This window comes from Numida meleagris, chromosome 2 (assembly GCF_002078875.1).
Source record: "Numida meleagris isolate 19003 breed g44 Domestic line chromosome 2, NumMel1.0, whole genome shotgun sequence".
Classification (NCBI taxonomy): domain Eukaryota; kingdom Metazoa; phylum Chordata; class Aves; order Galliformes; family Numididae; genus Numida; species Numida meleagris.
In genome coordinates this window covers 23,049,237-23,064,604 of record NC_034410.1, presented here as the reverse complement: position 1 = coordinate 23,064,604, position 15,368 = coordinate 23,049,237, and the positions used below count along the sequence as shown (strand labels likewise).

Sequence of the window (15,368 nt, the reverse complement as noted above, 5' to 3'; positions counted from 1 at the left end):
CTTGAGATTACTTCTCATTATTCTTGTGATAAATGACTTCACATCATCCACTACTTTCAATGATGCCCCAAGACAGATTTCTTTCACACAGAAAAATAATATTCTAAAAAATAACAAAAATAACAAAAAAAACAACCAAAATGTTTTAAAGAAATTCACAAAAGAATCCACTGAATATTTATGCCTGAATTTATAAACAACTGAAAATGTATTGCAAATAATCCAGCCATAAATTGACTGTCTTTCTATCTGACTGCTAATTGAGAACAAGTTTCTAAACATGTATTTGAAATCGTTTAATAAACACTTCCTCTAAACAAACATATGGAGATAATGAAGACAAACCATCTGTTGTTAGTAACAACCTGACATTCACTTTCATTATCCACTGTGAAAAGTGACACTGAACACAGAGAAGAGATTTTTATTTGTATCTGTATCCACCTACAAAGGAAAATGCTTTTGCTAATGATAACACAACAGGAAGACAGACTAGAGAACATGAGGAAAAAAGCCAAGGAACTCTACAAATATTTTAAGTGCAAAATTAGTGCACGTACATTAAAGAATATTAATTTCTTGAATTTGTACTTATATAGTTCATAAGCAGTAATGTTGACCATGTAACCCCCTCTGTTTTTATCCTGACTTACTGCCTTTCCTAAACTAAGCTATGAAAATTTGATTTGAAATGACTCACTGCATTGCTATTTCATTGTTATTTTAAAGGCAGAACCTTTACAGTAATTTCTGAGTTTCATGGAAAAAAAAAGTATGTAGAAAATTAATTTTAAAATCATTAAACAAAAAAAAAAGGAAAAAACTCGTAACAAATTAGTTTCACAACATAGAAAGCATCACAGACAGTTGTGCTACTGAGGACAAGAAGTCACAAATGCAGCTGATTCTGAACACATTTCTGTCACCTTGGAAAGAACACACGATGTGAGGTTTTCACCCTACACTAGCTACAAAAAATGAATGGTGCTGCCTGAGTTGGACTGAAGCCTGCTGATAATGGCACTCCTTCAAATACTTGTCAACCAATACGTATTGGTATGGTAGTTTTTGGCATCAGTACAGTGGCTTTTGGTCATTCCTCCTATTACCTTCACTCCATGACTGAAGTCATGATTCAGAAGAAGGCAGATAATACATGATCCAGCAGCCAAAATATGAAAAAAGAAAAACTAAGTCTTGGCATATGACACAGATTTTCAACAGAGAGGCTAGGTACTAGGGAACCACTACAATAATCCTGCCACATAGCGTGCCTTAGCATGCCAACCATTCCTCTACATAAATTCCAATCTGGTACCTTTTAAAGCATATACAGACATATTCAACATCTCAACTGTCTTCCATTGTTTTTTTTACCCCTGTCTCATGGATTTTTTTTTCCAGTAATTATCCACGTGTATAGCCAAGAAGTTCACCGTTTCACCAACTTTTTACATTCATCTTGGAAACGACCTACAGAGATCCAAAGGGCACAGACCAAAACCTACTTCTCTAATTTATCCACAAGTACTGGATTTGATTATTTGATTTCTGCATGGAACTTTATTATCTACATTAAACCTGAAGTTGGATGACATACTGCAAGCTCACTGCTTGCCAATAAATTTGAATTAAAGAATCAAAGAAATTAAAGAATCCCATAAGCTCTAGAAGAGCTTATATTCTCCCGGCATTTAATACAAGTGGTACATCTCCAGCACTAAGTTTTCCAGCTTTTAGTGAATAAGTGAAAATCTCGCAGCTTTACCTGCTGGCAGTTTTTCTTCCTCTGTTATAAGCAGTTCCTCCTTCCCTTGTCCATGCCTGACACACACAGGAATCACCCACGCCTTTAATCACCCCCTAGCTTAGCTATGAAGCTCTCTAATTGCTCCTACAAATCAGCTATTTGATCTTTCTTCATTTCTTCCCTGAACTCATTACAGTTTGCCAGAAACTTTCAGGCCAAGACATGCACAAACAAGACGTGCTATCCCAATTTCATCCCAGTGTTGGTAAAATAAACTGTTAATTTTGGATTTGAGTTCATTTGTAGGTGCAAATTCCCTTAAACACAGGAAAAATCAACTTCCTCTTTTTTGAGCTTTCACCAGCAATTATGGTGATGGCTCTCGCAATATGTGCAGCACAGAGCTGCAGGCAGTAGCCTTGTAGCAAAGAGAAAAATGAAAATAAAGAGGCAATGAAATTCTGCTCTCACTTGCATGAAAGGACAACTGCAGACTTCCGACAGCAGAGCGTGGATCAGCGCTGCTTACTGAGCTCAGAGGTCTTCTAGTGGCAGAGGCACACCTGCACCACAGCAAAGCTTTCCCAACAGCCAAACAAAAACAGCATTCAAAAATGTATCTTTTGCAGACGAAAAGACGGTTTATTAAAAAATTTGAAATCAAGCTCACTATTTAAAAAAAAATTAACTCTAGCAACGTGTAATAAAAAGTCAGTGTTTTTTGGTATTTTTTATTTGTGCAAAATGAAAGCAACATAAGCAATTCAGCTGACTGAGTTAAATGACTGAAACCAGACCTAAGTTCCTTTTATTGCCACTAGGCATAGCATGTGCCAGGAAAAGCTCCTCCAAGAAAGATGCCAACAGCCGCCCTCAGTCTCCCACGTGTTTCAGGGGACAGTTCTGCTTCCTCCATGGGGAATGCATTACAGTTTGAGGTTGAGAGACAACTGTAGAACAACCCCAGCTCTGAGGTTAGAATGAAGAACAAACCCTTAGAGCATGCAGCAGTAACGCCTCCCATGCCTGCAGTCTCTACACCAACAAATGACCTCTGTTCTCTCAGTAAAGAAGAAGGCTTCAGACTAACACCACAGGCAAGAACCAAGCAATCTGCAGGAAAAACAAAAAAACAAAAATTCTGCATTATTTTGGAAAAAAAAAAATCACAATTTTGCTTTTCTTTCTGAAAGAGAGAGATCTGAGCCCCCCCTTCACGTCATCTCCTGTGCACACCAAGAGTCTCAGGTGTATGCTCTTAAGGTAACACGCTCTGAGAGTGCTTAGCAAACGTTTGCACTGAGCTGCAATAACTAAAGAGCATGAGTAAGTTTCCTCACTGTAACCAATCTGGCAAGTTCCCAAATTTCACTATGACACACTTATTGCAAATGTACAGTAATTTCCAGCTGCTCAGCAGTGAGAATGCAGACTTAAAGAGTGTGCAATTCTTCACTGAAGTTTCACAAGCCGACTTCTTGCAGACACTTCTCCAACCAGCAGCACCTTCACCAGCCAAGGAAAGAGCACCCCAACCCTGTCACAGATAGGCCTCCCCCACAGGCCACCCACACCTGGAAACCTGATCAGGAAAGGGCCTCAGGAAAAAGAGATGATGGTCCACAGGCAATGCAATTGCCTTCCCCTTTAAAATTCACATTAAAACAACAACAAAAAAATGTCCAGTAATACTTACTTGAAGCCTGGACAATGTATGTATGTGTGTCTTATGACAATATTTTTATCATAGAATATCCCAAGTTGGAAGGGACCCACAAGGATCACTGAATCCAACTCCAGGCTCCACACAGAACCACCCAAACATGTTATACATATTATATATCTCTAAGCCTGTCTTGCCCATGTTACAAATACCGTGACAGAACAGCAGCACTGAGGACTCCCCTGGTGCTCCTGGCAGGTCAGAGCCTTGCATCTGGGCTGCTCTGCCACTCACCTCTTCCCGCTCTGCAGATGACAACAAGGGGGCCCAGACCTCACCCTGCCACACCTCAGCTCCGGCCCAGACCTGCACCGCACCCTGGGTCTCCACAGAGAGCAGCTTTCCACCATCAGCCATCTGCAGCTCTGGGTAATTAGCAGGCGGTGCATTAGTCCAATTAGTTTCAAATTAAGTCTTTTAAAAACTCACAGAGAATTACAGCAACGAAACCATGCTAATTAAATACTCAAGCAACAAGAGGAAATAAGTATCGGGGGAGGGTTCTCTATGCCCCACTCCCATTGCTCAAAGGATTTAAGAGCATTTACTGGAATGCATTAATTGGTTCTGTGGGCTCCTCCTTGACCCTTAATTTTTCTTTAACATATTTAGGCTGTGTAAAATATGTATAAATACATGAATAATGTGTAAGGCACAGCTACTGAAAACATCTTCAAAAAGATTTCCTTAGGAAACGTAACTTCAGCAAAACCTTTTCTAAAATGTCAGCACAGCTTCATTGCTGTGTAACTAACACAGAAAAAGTACATTCAGCAATAATAGCACACGATCTCAAAGCAATATCAAAACACCGTATGAACAACGTGTGCAATATATAGCAAAAAAGCGCTCCACCAAAAATAACACAATAATTCTTCGCCCAGTAACCAATATATGCAATATTACAGTAGCCCACAAATGTAAAGTGAGAAGTATATTTGATGAAAAATGAATCAGATGCCTGCCTTGACAGTGAACGCTAAAACACTGAGGATAAAACCACTGAAAGTGGAAGAAGGGGTGAAGATTTTTTCTGTAAATATTTATGGCATCAGTGATGAGCAATCATTATTATACCCTGCAACCCAAATCTAAAAGAATTAAATTGCTGTGTCTCTTGCCATCATACCAAGGGAAATCCTGTTCAAAAGGCAGCTATATGAGACATGTTTCCTGCCCTTCAGTCTAGAGCTGCCATTAAAGCCCTGGGAACAGGATTCACCCTATCCCATCCTTTCCTGCTCAGCAAATACATGCCCCTCACCTTTCACAAAAAATATTACAATAACTAAGTATATATATTACACAAAACGTTCAACAGGAAAAAGACAATAACCAGTACCCAAGCCTTTGCAAGTTTATCTTGCCCAGGGGTTATTTCAATAAAGGTGATATTTGCCCGCAAGCAGATAGGAAGGCTCAGGTGAGCAGCTGGGAAGCCCTATGCCGTTATCTAAGAGCCCCAGCCTGCAATCTGAATGTTTAAAGCACTGCTGCAAGAACAAACTACAGTGCTGACACAACTTCTTCAAAGCAAGCTTAACAATAACCCCTGGAGGCTGAGTCCCCTGAGGAGCAAGCTGTGACACGTCTCACTCAGCACAACCATTTGGCTTTTATCGCCATGTCGAACATGGACGTTTTCATCAAGTCCTGCACTTCAGAAGTGACTTCATATCATTGAGCTGTTTTTCACCCTAAATGATCTGATTGGTTGCAATTCGTTACTTATGAGCGCAATTGCATCCGATCATTAAAAATGCATTTGTGGTATCCTTCAGATTCCCCAGGGCCAGATGAAATAAGAACAGCACTGCCAAGTGATTTCACAGCCTGATGCCTGAGCAGTAAGAACATTTGTAATATGTTTTGAAAGCATGCCACCTCTCACCAAAATTAACCACTCTCCCAACAAAAAAGCTTGCCTGAAGAACACCACAGACAAAGGCGGGGAGGGAGAGGGAAAGCTGGGTGGGGTGTGGGCAAATGCTGGACGTGAGCTCTTCTCCACACCATTTGTCTGCCAGCATCTCATGTCTGCCCCTGCCATCACAGGGCAAGCGCAAACCATCCGACCAGGAATTTCCTTCCTCCCACACCCTTCACAGCGACACAGGCCCCCGAAGCCGGGCTCCAGCTGCCTTTGTCCCCTCTGCATTTCACTTCCCACAGCCAGCTCGAGCTGCGGGTGGGTGTCTCATCCTCCCCTGCAGCATAAGCCTGCTCCAACAGCAGCTTCCAGACACAAGGGAAAATAATCACAGCCATATGAAGATTTCCATCACTCTTTCCTAACTGTCTAAGTGTAGCTTTTGCGTTGTTTTTTTTTTTTTTTTTTTGCCTTTTAAAATGAGCCAGCATTTCCCTGGCATGGCTCTGTGATAAAAGGGAATCCTGTAAAGACTTGTATGGCTCAAAAGTCAGCGACAGTTGCAAAACACAAGCCCTATCTCACTAATGTTGCTGTGCATTTTGTAAATATGGCCTCAGAAACACTGGCCTAAGTTTCAACTGCTCTTATTTTTATATTAATTTTTGTTCTATCTTTGTAAGCAATGCACCATCTAAACATCAGCTCATTTTTTCAAACTTTTCTGCTTACATTCACGTGTCCGCAATGTTCACTACTTCCCAGCTTGTAGATATTTGGATTGTTCTCATCTACACACTGTTCCATTTCACCTTTTCCTACCAAACTATGTTATGACTAAACTGATTTCTATTAAGCCCTTCTTTATAATTCTTCACCAAAACTCAGATTTCAATTTCTTTCCCCCCGAAAACATTCGTAGGCTTCAATAACTAACTTTAAGGATATTTCCTTGTCAGAAATCAAACAGCAAAGACTTGTGGTTAATTTTGAGAGCTGGCAGATTAAACTTATTATTAAATTAAAAGCTGCTTCACAATGTCAAAAAGAATGTTCTACATAAGAATCTGCCTTCTGATGGTAATTTCGTATAATTAGTGCCACTTTTTCATATAATCTTTTGTGTTCTGAAGTTTATTCTGTACTCCCACGTGGAAAATGAGGTCATTCAGCATGTGGAGACATTTACAGAACACAGCTCACTACAACCCATTGAATCTATAAAATACTGAAAGGAGAATTATTTTAAATATCAGCTCATTTTCCCCTTTCAGCACTATCAGCATTTTCATTCAAAAGACAGCAACCGCAGTCCATATGCAGACCATATGCAGTGTCAGAGACCACCACCCTCCACATGTACTGCTTCACCTACAAACCAGGACACTGCAAGTTTCCACCTCTGGTTTTCTCCATCTCGCCTTACACCGTGCCTTACAGATGCTTGTAGTGTAGCAGGCAAGGGGTAGCAGTCAGTGCAGAACTATTGGCCATGTCAACACACAAGTACTGCATGGAAGAGACCTAGGCAATGGTCAGTGCAGTAGTAAAAATCTCCAAGTTTAATAATCACCTGATTTTAGTTTTAGAATCTTAGGCTGTTTTCAAGTCAGTTGCTTTGAACATGACAACAATTAAAACCTCTTAAAGCTTTAGCAAGATCAGAACCAGAAGATTCTGGAATTCTGTACATCTATGTATATTACACGAAAGACAGCTGTTTGAAAATTACCCTTCGAGAAAGTCTAATTCATGTCATTCCACTCTGTGCCATCCCCTTCCAAAACAGAAAACTGAAAGATTTCTCACTTCCTCCCCTAATTTGGAGGGCAGCACCATGCAAACCATACAAAGGTCCAAATTCTGCTTTGTCTCAGACAGATGCAACCCTGAAATCCCTGGAGTTGCACAGGGGTTACACAGAACAGCGACCCTATGGGTTGGGGCAGTTCTGCACATCAGTGCACATGGGCACGTCCAATGGGCGCCTCCAAAATGGAGGGTTTCTTCAGTTTTACAGGAAGTCTCCATAAGAACTCAAAACATCTTTGCAGGCATTTTTCAATTGCAGCCAAAGTTTTCAAAGACCAGCACATACACGTCTCAGACAATGTTCTAGGAAGGAAGAAATTGGATTCTCAGCAGTAAAGAATAAATCAGAGGAAAAAGCGATGAGCATTTAGAGATTCAAAGTAAGTTTGCTGGACGGAACAGAACATTTCCTTTTGAAATGACTTTTCCTTTAAGCACTTTCCTCCTGGTATTTGTTTCATCCTGCATTCTTCTGGCTCCACATCCTGCCCTGGAACTATGGGACTTGATGATAATCCAACCACAACTTGGGCAGAGACAGAGGACAGGATTCAAAAAACCATGTTTGGAAGAAGATAAGGAGAGAGAACAGATAACCACTTTTGCTTTGGAGTGTTATCTGGCTTATTATGACATCTCCTCAGTGTGGTGACCGGGGAGAGAGCTGCCCAAACGCAGCACACTCATCCTGGTTTGTTTTACAGGCCCAAGAGCTCACAGGTTTTACAAGCAAAAACCAAGGCGTACAGTTTACACAACCACGCAATGCAATCTGCAGTGCTCAGAGGATGTATCAGGTTCAGCCTAAACCCGACACAGCACACAAAGATGCCAACACTTAACTGCCCCCTCAAAACGCAGCACTGCTACCAACTTCAGCAGCTTTATTCAGCTTTTCAGTAATGCAGAGCTTGGCATGTGCGGAATACGGGAGTGTGTTCTTTCAAGGAGGTCAGCATACAGGTGGCATAGAGAAGAAAGCCAAGGGAGGCTTTTAGCTGGTAGAAATGATTGCATTTTCTGCAGTTCCTTTTTGTTCTTCAAAACAACCCCGAGCACAGCAGCACTGGCCAGCCAGTGAGGCTATCCCCCTCCATGGTGCCAGAGGACTGGGCTAAACGCAAAATAAAAAGCAGCCAGAGGGTGACTTTATTTGTTTTTAATCACGCGCCAAGTATGACACCAGCGCGGTGTCAGGAAGCATCTGGACGTATTGGAAAGAATTTCCTGATTTGCCACGAGTTAATGGCTTTTTTTTGTTTGCCACAGAGGAGCAAACTAAACTGCTTGTTCAGCTGCATTCCTTTAAAAGAAAACGGGCAAAGAAGTTCAGTATTCTACCTACAACAAACAAACAAGCAAAATAAGATCTGTTGTAAACATGGGCTTCCATGATTGCTGGGCTTAGCCTGAACTGCTCAGCTACAAGAGACTAGGGAAAGCAAATCCCTATTAGAATGTTGAAGGAGTAAGATATTCTATTTACCTTCCAGAGTAAAACACCTGAAAAGGTTACAGAGCAAGAACAAACAAAAGAATGGGTAAAAGAAGCACACTAAGTTACTAGCTTGAGGAAAAAATATGCAGTTTAATTCTCAATAAGCTTTCCCAATGAAGCAAAGTCCATCTGTCTGAACTCTGAAATGGCACTGGCCTTTGCAGAGTAAATCCATAACAAGTAGACAAAAAAAAAAAAGCTTCAATTTCCTCAGCTTTCAGGACCTTAATGTTTTCAGTAATGCTAAGAGTACCTGATATTAAAAAAAACATTTTTATGCCCAGAACTTCACCGGTTTTTCATGATAAATAGATATATATATACACACATTATACTCACTCCTCCCAAAGAAGTTGAAAGCGGCAAATTGCAGTTGTTGGAGAGGTCACACATGAACCCACCTGAGTCCCCTTAAGAGAGAAAAACAGCAAAAAAGTAAGAAGAGGCTCAGCAGGAAATCACAGACAGACAGAAGTGGCTGAAAACAGCTGCTAGGATTTAAAAGACAAATATGGGTAGCAATGACCTGTAAATTTATGATCATGGTAATTCCAATACGTGAAGGAGGAGGGAAGTGCAAAAGTTACGTGTTTCATATCTTGAGCTGGGGGAGGATTCTGAGAAGCTGGAATATCCACTCATTATGCACTTGAACTTTTCATTCTTGGCAGAACTGAGTGGGGAGCGAATACCATTCTGCTGGAAGTTCCCCAGGTGTTTCTCTTTCCGCTCCAGCCCCAGCCGTGCTGTGCTCTGGAGGACAACCTGACACCATGAGGCACAAGGCTGCCCCTCGCACCTCAGTGAAGCACTCAGCTCCATCCAGAAGAACACGAGCAGCACCCACCATGGCCCAAGGTGAATGCCCTTGGGTGGAGAGATGTGTCCAACACCACGTACCACATCTCAGCCCAGATGGGCACTGGCACTGTGAGATAGAACACAGATCTCCGGTGTGAGGCTACAACCAAAGCTCCAACCTGCCCAGAAGAGGCCGGAGCATGCAGGAAGCTGGGGAAAGGAGCAGCCAGCAGCTGAGCATGTAGCTCATGATCCGAAATACAATTGTTCACCCTAAAGTAACTATGGATGATCCCACCATCTATAAAAGTATGTAACAGCTTCTGGATTCCTATTAAACTTTGCTTCCTGGGATTCTTTGGCATGAGTTTCACGGGTTATGCATAATGTAAAATGAAAAAATAAAGAATTCCTTTTGCTGGCCTATTACTCATTGAACTTCCACTCCACCATGAGACCCCATTATTGAATAATAAAGGGAGAGTGAGTGTCACAGCCTCAATCATTTCCTCTGACGTACAGAACAGGGAGCCAAAGAAATGCTGACTAAAGTCACCTTCACAGATTTTTAAACCATTTAATGATTCTATAAAAAACTCAAGTAGGTGCCCCTGTGATACTCACTCCAGGAAATTTTCCATTAATTCTGCCCTTTGCTTCCCTGCTCAGCAAGTGAAGTGAATTTGTAAATGCAGGAGGTTTTGAGGGAGTGCACGTTTTCTGCTAGTTTCACAGGCCAAAGGAAACTGCACATATCATGCCATGCTGTTTCAAAGGTCCTATGTCAAAAATCCTCAACCAAAAACATGCCTCTCATCACCAAAAAAAATTCTGGCACTGAAATGGATATTGACACATAGCCAGCAGATAACAGAGCTCAGCTATTCTGCCATGAAGAAGCTGGAATGACAGCTGAAACAGGCTCTGTACCAGTTTTCCTATACACTGCTCAAGGTATTAGCAGCCACTGTTTTGTTCCAGTTCTAGCTGCTGTTACAGAGTTAACCCAGCAGTTTGGCCAGGGTTAGGAACCCCTGGCTTCATTCATTTCTCTGGAAGCACTAGCAGTTGAGATGAACTGTACTTTTTTAAAATGAAAAATAAAAAAAGACTGATGTTACAGTCTGATTTCAAAAGCAATTCTATGAAACAGAAAAGTGGTATTAAATTTCGGTGTACAAACAATTCTGGTGGTTAGAAGAATGCTTCCTTTATCCCTGTGTCCTTCCCAGCTGGACAACAACTTAAAAACCTAAATAGCTCTGTCTTCACAATTCTACGCATTCTAAAACTGCTCTTTATGTTATTGGGGAAAAAAACACACACAGAGACAGAAAACAAACAGAAGATTAAGGCACCTCAAGGGGTCCTTGAGTGAATAGATGGGAAATATAAAAAAAAAAAAGTTTTTATTTCAGCTTTCTTTTTCTCTTTTTTTAAACTAATAAACACCTTTGTTGCTGTTGTTTTCTGTTCTTCCAACAGAATGAAGTTGTATGGCCTCTAGATGACTGTGATTTTTTAATGGCAACTCAAAACCAAATGCCTCTGGAATATAAAAAGCGTTACACGAATCTTCACACCCTCTTGTGGCTTCTTCCCTTTGTTCCCTTCTAACACCCATTATCCCACACCTACTCCCAACCTCTGCCCCAGTGAATTTCGGATGTGTCTCTTCCCAAGGTCTCTACCAACAAAGTCAGCTGCAAAATAACTGAAACACCACAAGGCAGGAGTAAGACTGCAATAAACTGTCCTGCCCTGCACACCTAACCCAGAAGTCCCGCTCTGTGCACCTTTCACCCCTAAAGACTTACACTGTTTCACACAGCCTTGAGGTTATGATATTTTCCCATCTCTACTTTACACATTGCATTGTACACCAGCCCCCTGTGCAGGTTGCTGAGACACTTGATCCAGTTTGCCCTGAAAGTTAGCCGTGAGCACTTCCCTTTAAAGGTTGTTCTTTTGAAGCAAGCAGGAGACCGGATGAACAGAACCAATCAATGCTACTATGTTAAGCTTCTGCCTTAAAGTAAAGACAACATCTTACCTAAGCAGGACTCAAAACAACAACAAAGAAGTTTCAAAAAAGTCATGTTTCCTTATATCCGTTTTTTATGTGGCATGCATCAAAAAAGAAAAAAATTCAACAACAAATCAAATCATTTCCTCTTGCTGTTATTCAGAGAAGAATAGCTATCAGTCCCTCATATCTTATCACTGTCCTCTTTATACGGATTTGCAGCTTGCAGGAAACATTTGGTTTTGTTTTCCTTGGATGTCATAGATCATATTAGAAAAAAAGCAGCTAAAGTGTGAGTTCCTCATATCAAATAGTTAGCAGCCAAGTCCTTAGGAACCAAAGCATTAAGAGTGGACAATGCATGCAAACACACACTTAGAAGAGCTAAAGGTTATCCTGTGTTGCATGAACAAAGGTTTGAGGGGTACCTGGCAGGCCAAGGAGTACCAGGTTTTCTAGTCAACCCTGTAAGCTGCCAGTGTTGTTCATGTGAAAGAGTCTACACATTTCTCTCACAAGGAACTCAAAAAGACTGGATAGATGTGTATTCTAGATTTAATTATTTTAGAAAAGCACACTCAAATCTCATCTCCTTAAACTATAAAGTTTAAGCATATATTTCAGTCCAAGTCATCTATTTGGCAGACCATTTAAAGTTTCTAGGAAATGGGTGACAAACCTAATTGTAAAATACTCTGAAATATGAATAATCCTTTTTTGCATGTGAAAATAAACTAGAATAATGATTACTCATTTAGCAGTGTACAGAAGATGCCAGATTAAATAAATTTATGTCAGGCGAGATCCCCGAACACGGGTTGGGAGAGAAAGCAGGTCAGCCAGACACATAACTTCTGTCTCATGTGGAATATGGCAGGTCACAGCTCAGCCTGGGACACGGCCAGCCTGAGGACAGGCCAGCCCCTCAGTCCCTGGGAAATGTTACTGAGTTGAGTTCTGGCGCTTATAACAAATTTCAGCATGGTGCTGGGCAATGGGACGTTATTTCTTGTAAGGGCAGCACAGGAGAAGAGGACACACTGCTCCTCTGCTGTGCGTACGCACTGCTCTCAGATGCTATAGGCAGGCGGTACGGACAGCAATCACATCAGCACGTTTCTAAACACTCATCTACAGCTCATTCTTCATTCAGCAGAAGCATAACGCGGCACAATTCCTCTGGAGAGGATAAAAAATGATGAAAAAAATGAACCCAGGAAAGAACAATAAAAATCAGTCAGGACTGGTAAGTACTCCAGTCTGATAAGCTGAAAGACCAAAGTGCCCAAAAAAGGAGCAGGACAAGCAGCCTGTGACTGCTAAGCACTGAGGTCAGGACAGCACGCCTCGGGCCATGGTGCTCCTCTGGCTCAGCTTCACAGCTGGGCTGGAAGCTGATCATAAGGTAACCATGCGTTGGGGGGCAGCTCTAATCTCCTACTGACCCCAAAGCCGGCTGCAGGTTTCAGTGCGTTTCAGAAGCTTTGCCATCAGGAATCCTAGCAGCAGCTGTGGTTATCTGATAGGAAAAAAAGTAAAACCCTTCACAAGGCAAAGTCTTCCTACTGCTACAAGTTAAGGTATCTTAGCACTGGGCTACAGTGGGGTTATTTTAAACAGTAAGATTTGAAATATGAACCTTGCACAGCAAATGGAGAGAGGACTTTGAAATAATTTAAAACCAAACAACTGGCCAAGCTGACAAGATGGACATTTCTTTCTTTAAAGTTTTACAGAGAGTTTAGAACAACAAAAATAATTAAAAAATCCTTCTCTAATAAAAATCAATGTATAAAATGAAACATACTTTACTGCAGTAATATAAATGTATGACATATACATACAGTCATGCTTATCGCTACAAAGTACTATTCAGGACAGAATATTACTTTTCCATATTGGGCACATATTACAGCTGGACAGAGCATTTGCTCGTGCCTGAGACACTTGCTGCTTACCCACCCCAATCAGGAATTCACAGAACCCTCAGAACTGCAAAGCACGCAGCTGATAATGCTACACAGGTTATGATGGCACAACATCCCTGCTTGCCTCCCCAGAAGTGAACCAAAGCGTTGTCTTCCACTGGTCAGATCGCTCAATCAAAAGAACTACTTTGGAAGTTTTAAAGCATCATTCATTACTGTCTCCAGTGTACTTTGACTTCAAAAGCAAATCATATGATTTTAAAATTTAATTAATCAACTGAGAAACTGAAGGAGAATAGATTGATTCTTTGGACTGACTACACATCTACAAATCAGTGCAGTATTTAGGCTAAGCCTATAAAAGATTTTCAATATGGTTACGCCACTACACCAGAGCATAGGTTACAATATGTCTCAGGCTTGTTAACAGATTTTAGAAGCATTTCAGAAAAACAAAACAAAACCTTTTTTTTTCATTTCCTATTTCACTTGCTAGAGGGTATCACACAGTCTCAGTATTACATGAGGGCAAACAATGAAATCACAATAGACCTTAAAGCAGAACGAGCGTAAGCCCCACGTCACATAACTAGATGTGGTTAGCTTCCAGGTTGATTGTGAAATGGTGATATCTATGTCTCACAATACAGCATGGTTAAAAACAACACAATCTCAGTTCTCTGCATCTTTACCTCAAAATTCACTTGTTGCACTCCATCAAATTAGAAAGCTACAAATGTACAGGTCTACATACCAAGCACAAAGGAGCTTCATTCTTCCTATCAGTATACTTTTCTGATATTTTTTTTTTTTTACTGTCTAGCATATGTTATAAAATGTTGTGTGCATATTTCTCCTGTACTCAGGTTGCCAGACACACGTCGATTCACAAAGATTGGGCCTGTGTCTCAGACTGTCCTTCTCTCTAGGATAATGCCAAAAAAGATTATCACTTTCCCCAGGAGTCCAGTTTACAGCAGTGGAAGTCCTGCCATTGTCTGGCAAGGATAAGGACAAAATTCACAAAGGTGGCTGCAGTGTTAGCTATCTGTCAGAAAAGGAGAAAGATACTGCCAAGATCTGTTTTTCACTTTTATGAAAAGGCATTTTACTGGTATGAGGAACTCTGATCTCCCTTAACAACACTGGGATGATTAAGGGCTTATGCAATATCACCATGGATTAGATTATTAATGATGCCTAATAATGATGTAATAATGATTTTGCACTAACTGGGTCAGTAGTGATTAAAAAAATTAGATCAGCATAGGAGAACTTAAACCAATTTCTTTTTTTTTCTTCTTTTTTTTTTTTTCTTCTCTCTCATTTCCTCTTATTCAGCTACATGTGTTCTGGTTTATGCAGGACACCAGCTTCTTGTGTTGCTCAAATACTGGGCATAGAAGCACTAACCTAGGAACAACACAATCTTACTGCAGTCTTGTTAACCATCTTCTCAGGCCAGCTGTCATTCAAAGTTTATGATCTCATTATTGACCTATAGGATCTGCAAATGTTGACAAGTTAATAGCTCATCAACAACATTCCATGTCAACCTCAGAATGACTGTTTCACAATATTTTTCTCTGCTCCAGTCCGAGGAAAGGAATCAGCCTACACTCCCAGCATAACACAAATGCAAGTGGATAGAAGCAAATGAAAGCTATGCTTCACACAGATTATTTTCCCACGCTCAGTGTACTGACACGTCTCAATGCATTAAGTGTGCATTTATACTTTTCAGAAAGCATTCTCATTATGCCATCCAGGTGCCATCTTGACAGGTGTCAAGAATCTAGCACCACACTTCTGAAACTGGGAAATGACAGTTAAGTGTAAGCTAAAGAGACTTCTAATACCAAGGATTTTTTTAATTCAAAACATGCATTGGTCCAAGCTTTGTCAAGTGACAGTCTTGCCATTTGATCCAGAGAAGTACACAGACAAATTCAATTACTTT

At 40.8% G+C, this 15,368-nt stretch overlaps 1 protein-coding gene across 4 annotated transcripts in view; it reads right to left on the bottom strand.

Annotated features, from left to right (window-relative positions):
* The window catches only part of LOC110395032 (probable acyl-CoA dehydrogenase 6), an 86,880-nt gene that overhangs the window by 50,266 nt on the left and 21,246 nt on the right, over nucleotides 1–15,368 (bottom strand). For 2 of the 4 annotated variants that reach the window (XM_021389116.1, XM_021389117.1), the window contains exon 3: nucleotides 2,744–2,863. The exons of the other annotated variants lie outside the window; for them this stretch is intronic. In XM_021389116.1, the coding sequence (XP_021244791.1) occupies nucleotides 2,744–2,774 (31 nt within the window). In that variant the 5' untranslated portion in view covers nucleotides 2,775–2,863. The remainder of the gene's footprint in view (nucleotides 1–2,743; nucleotides 2,864–15,368) is intronic. 4 annotated transcript variants of the gene reach the window in all.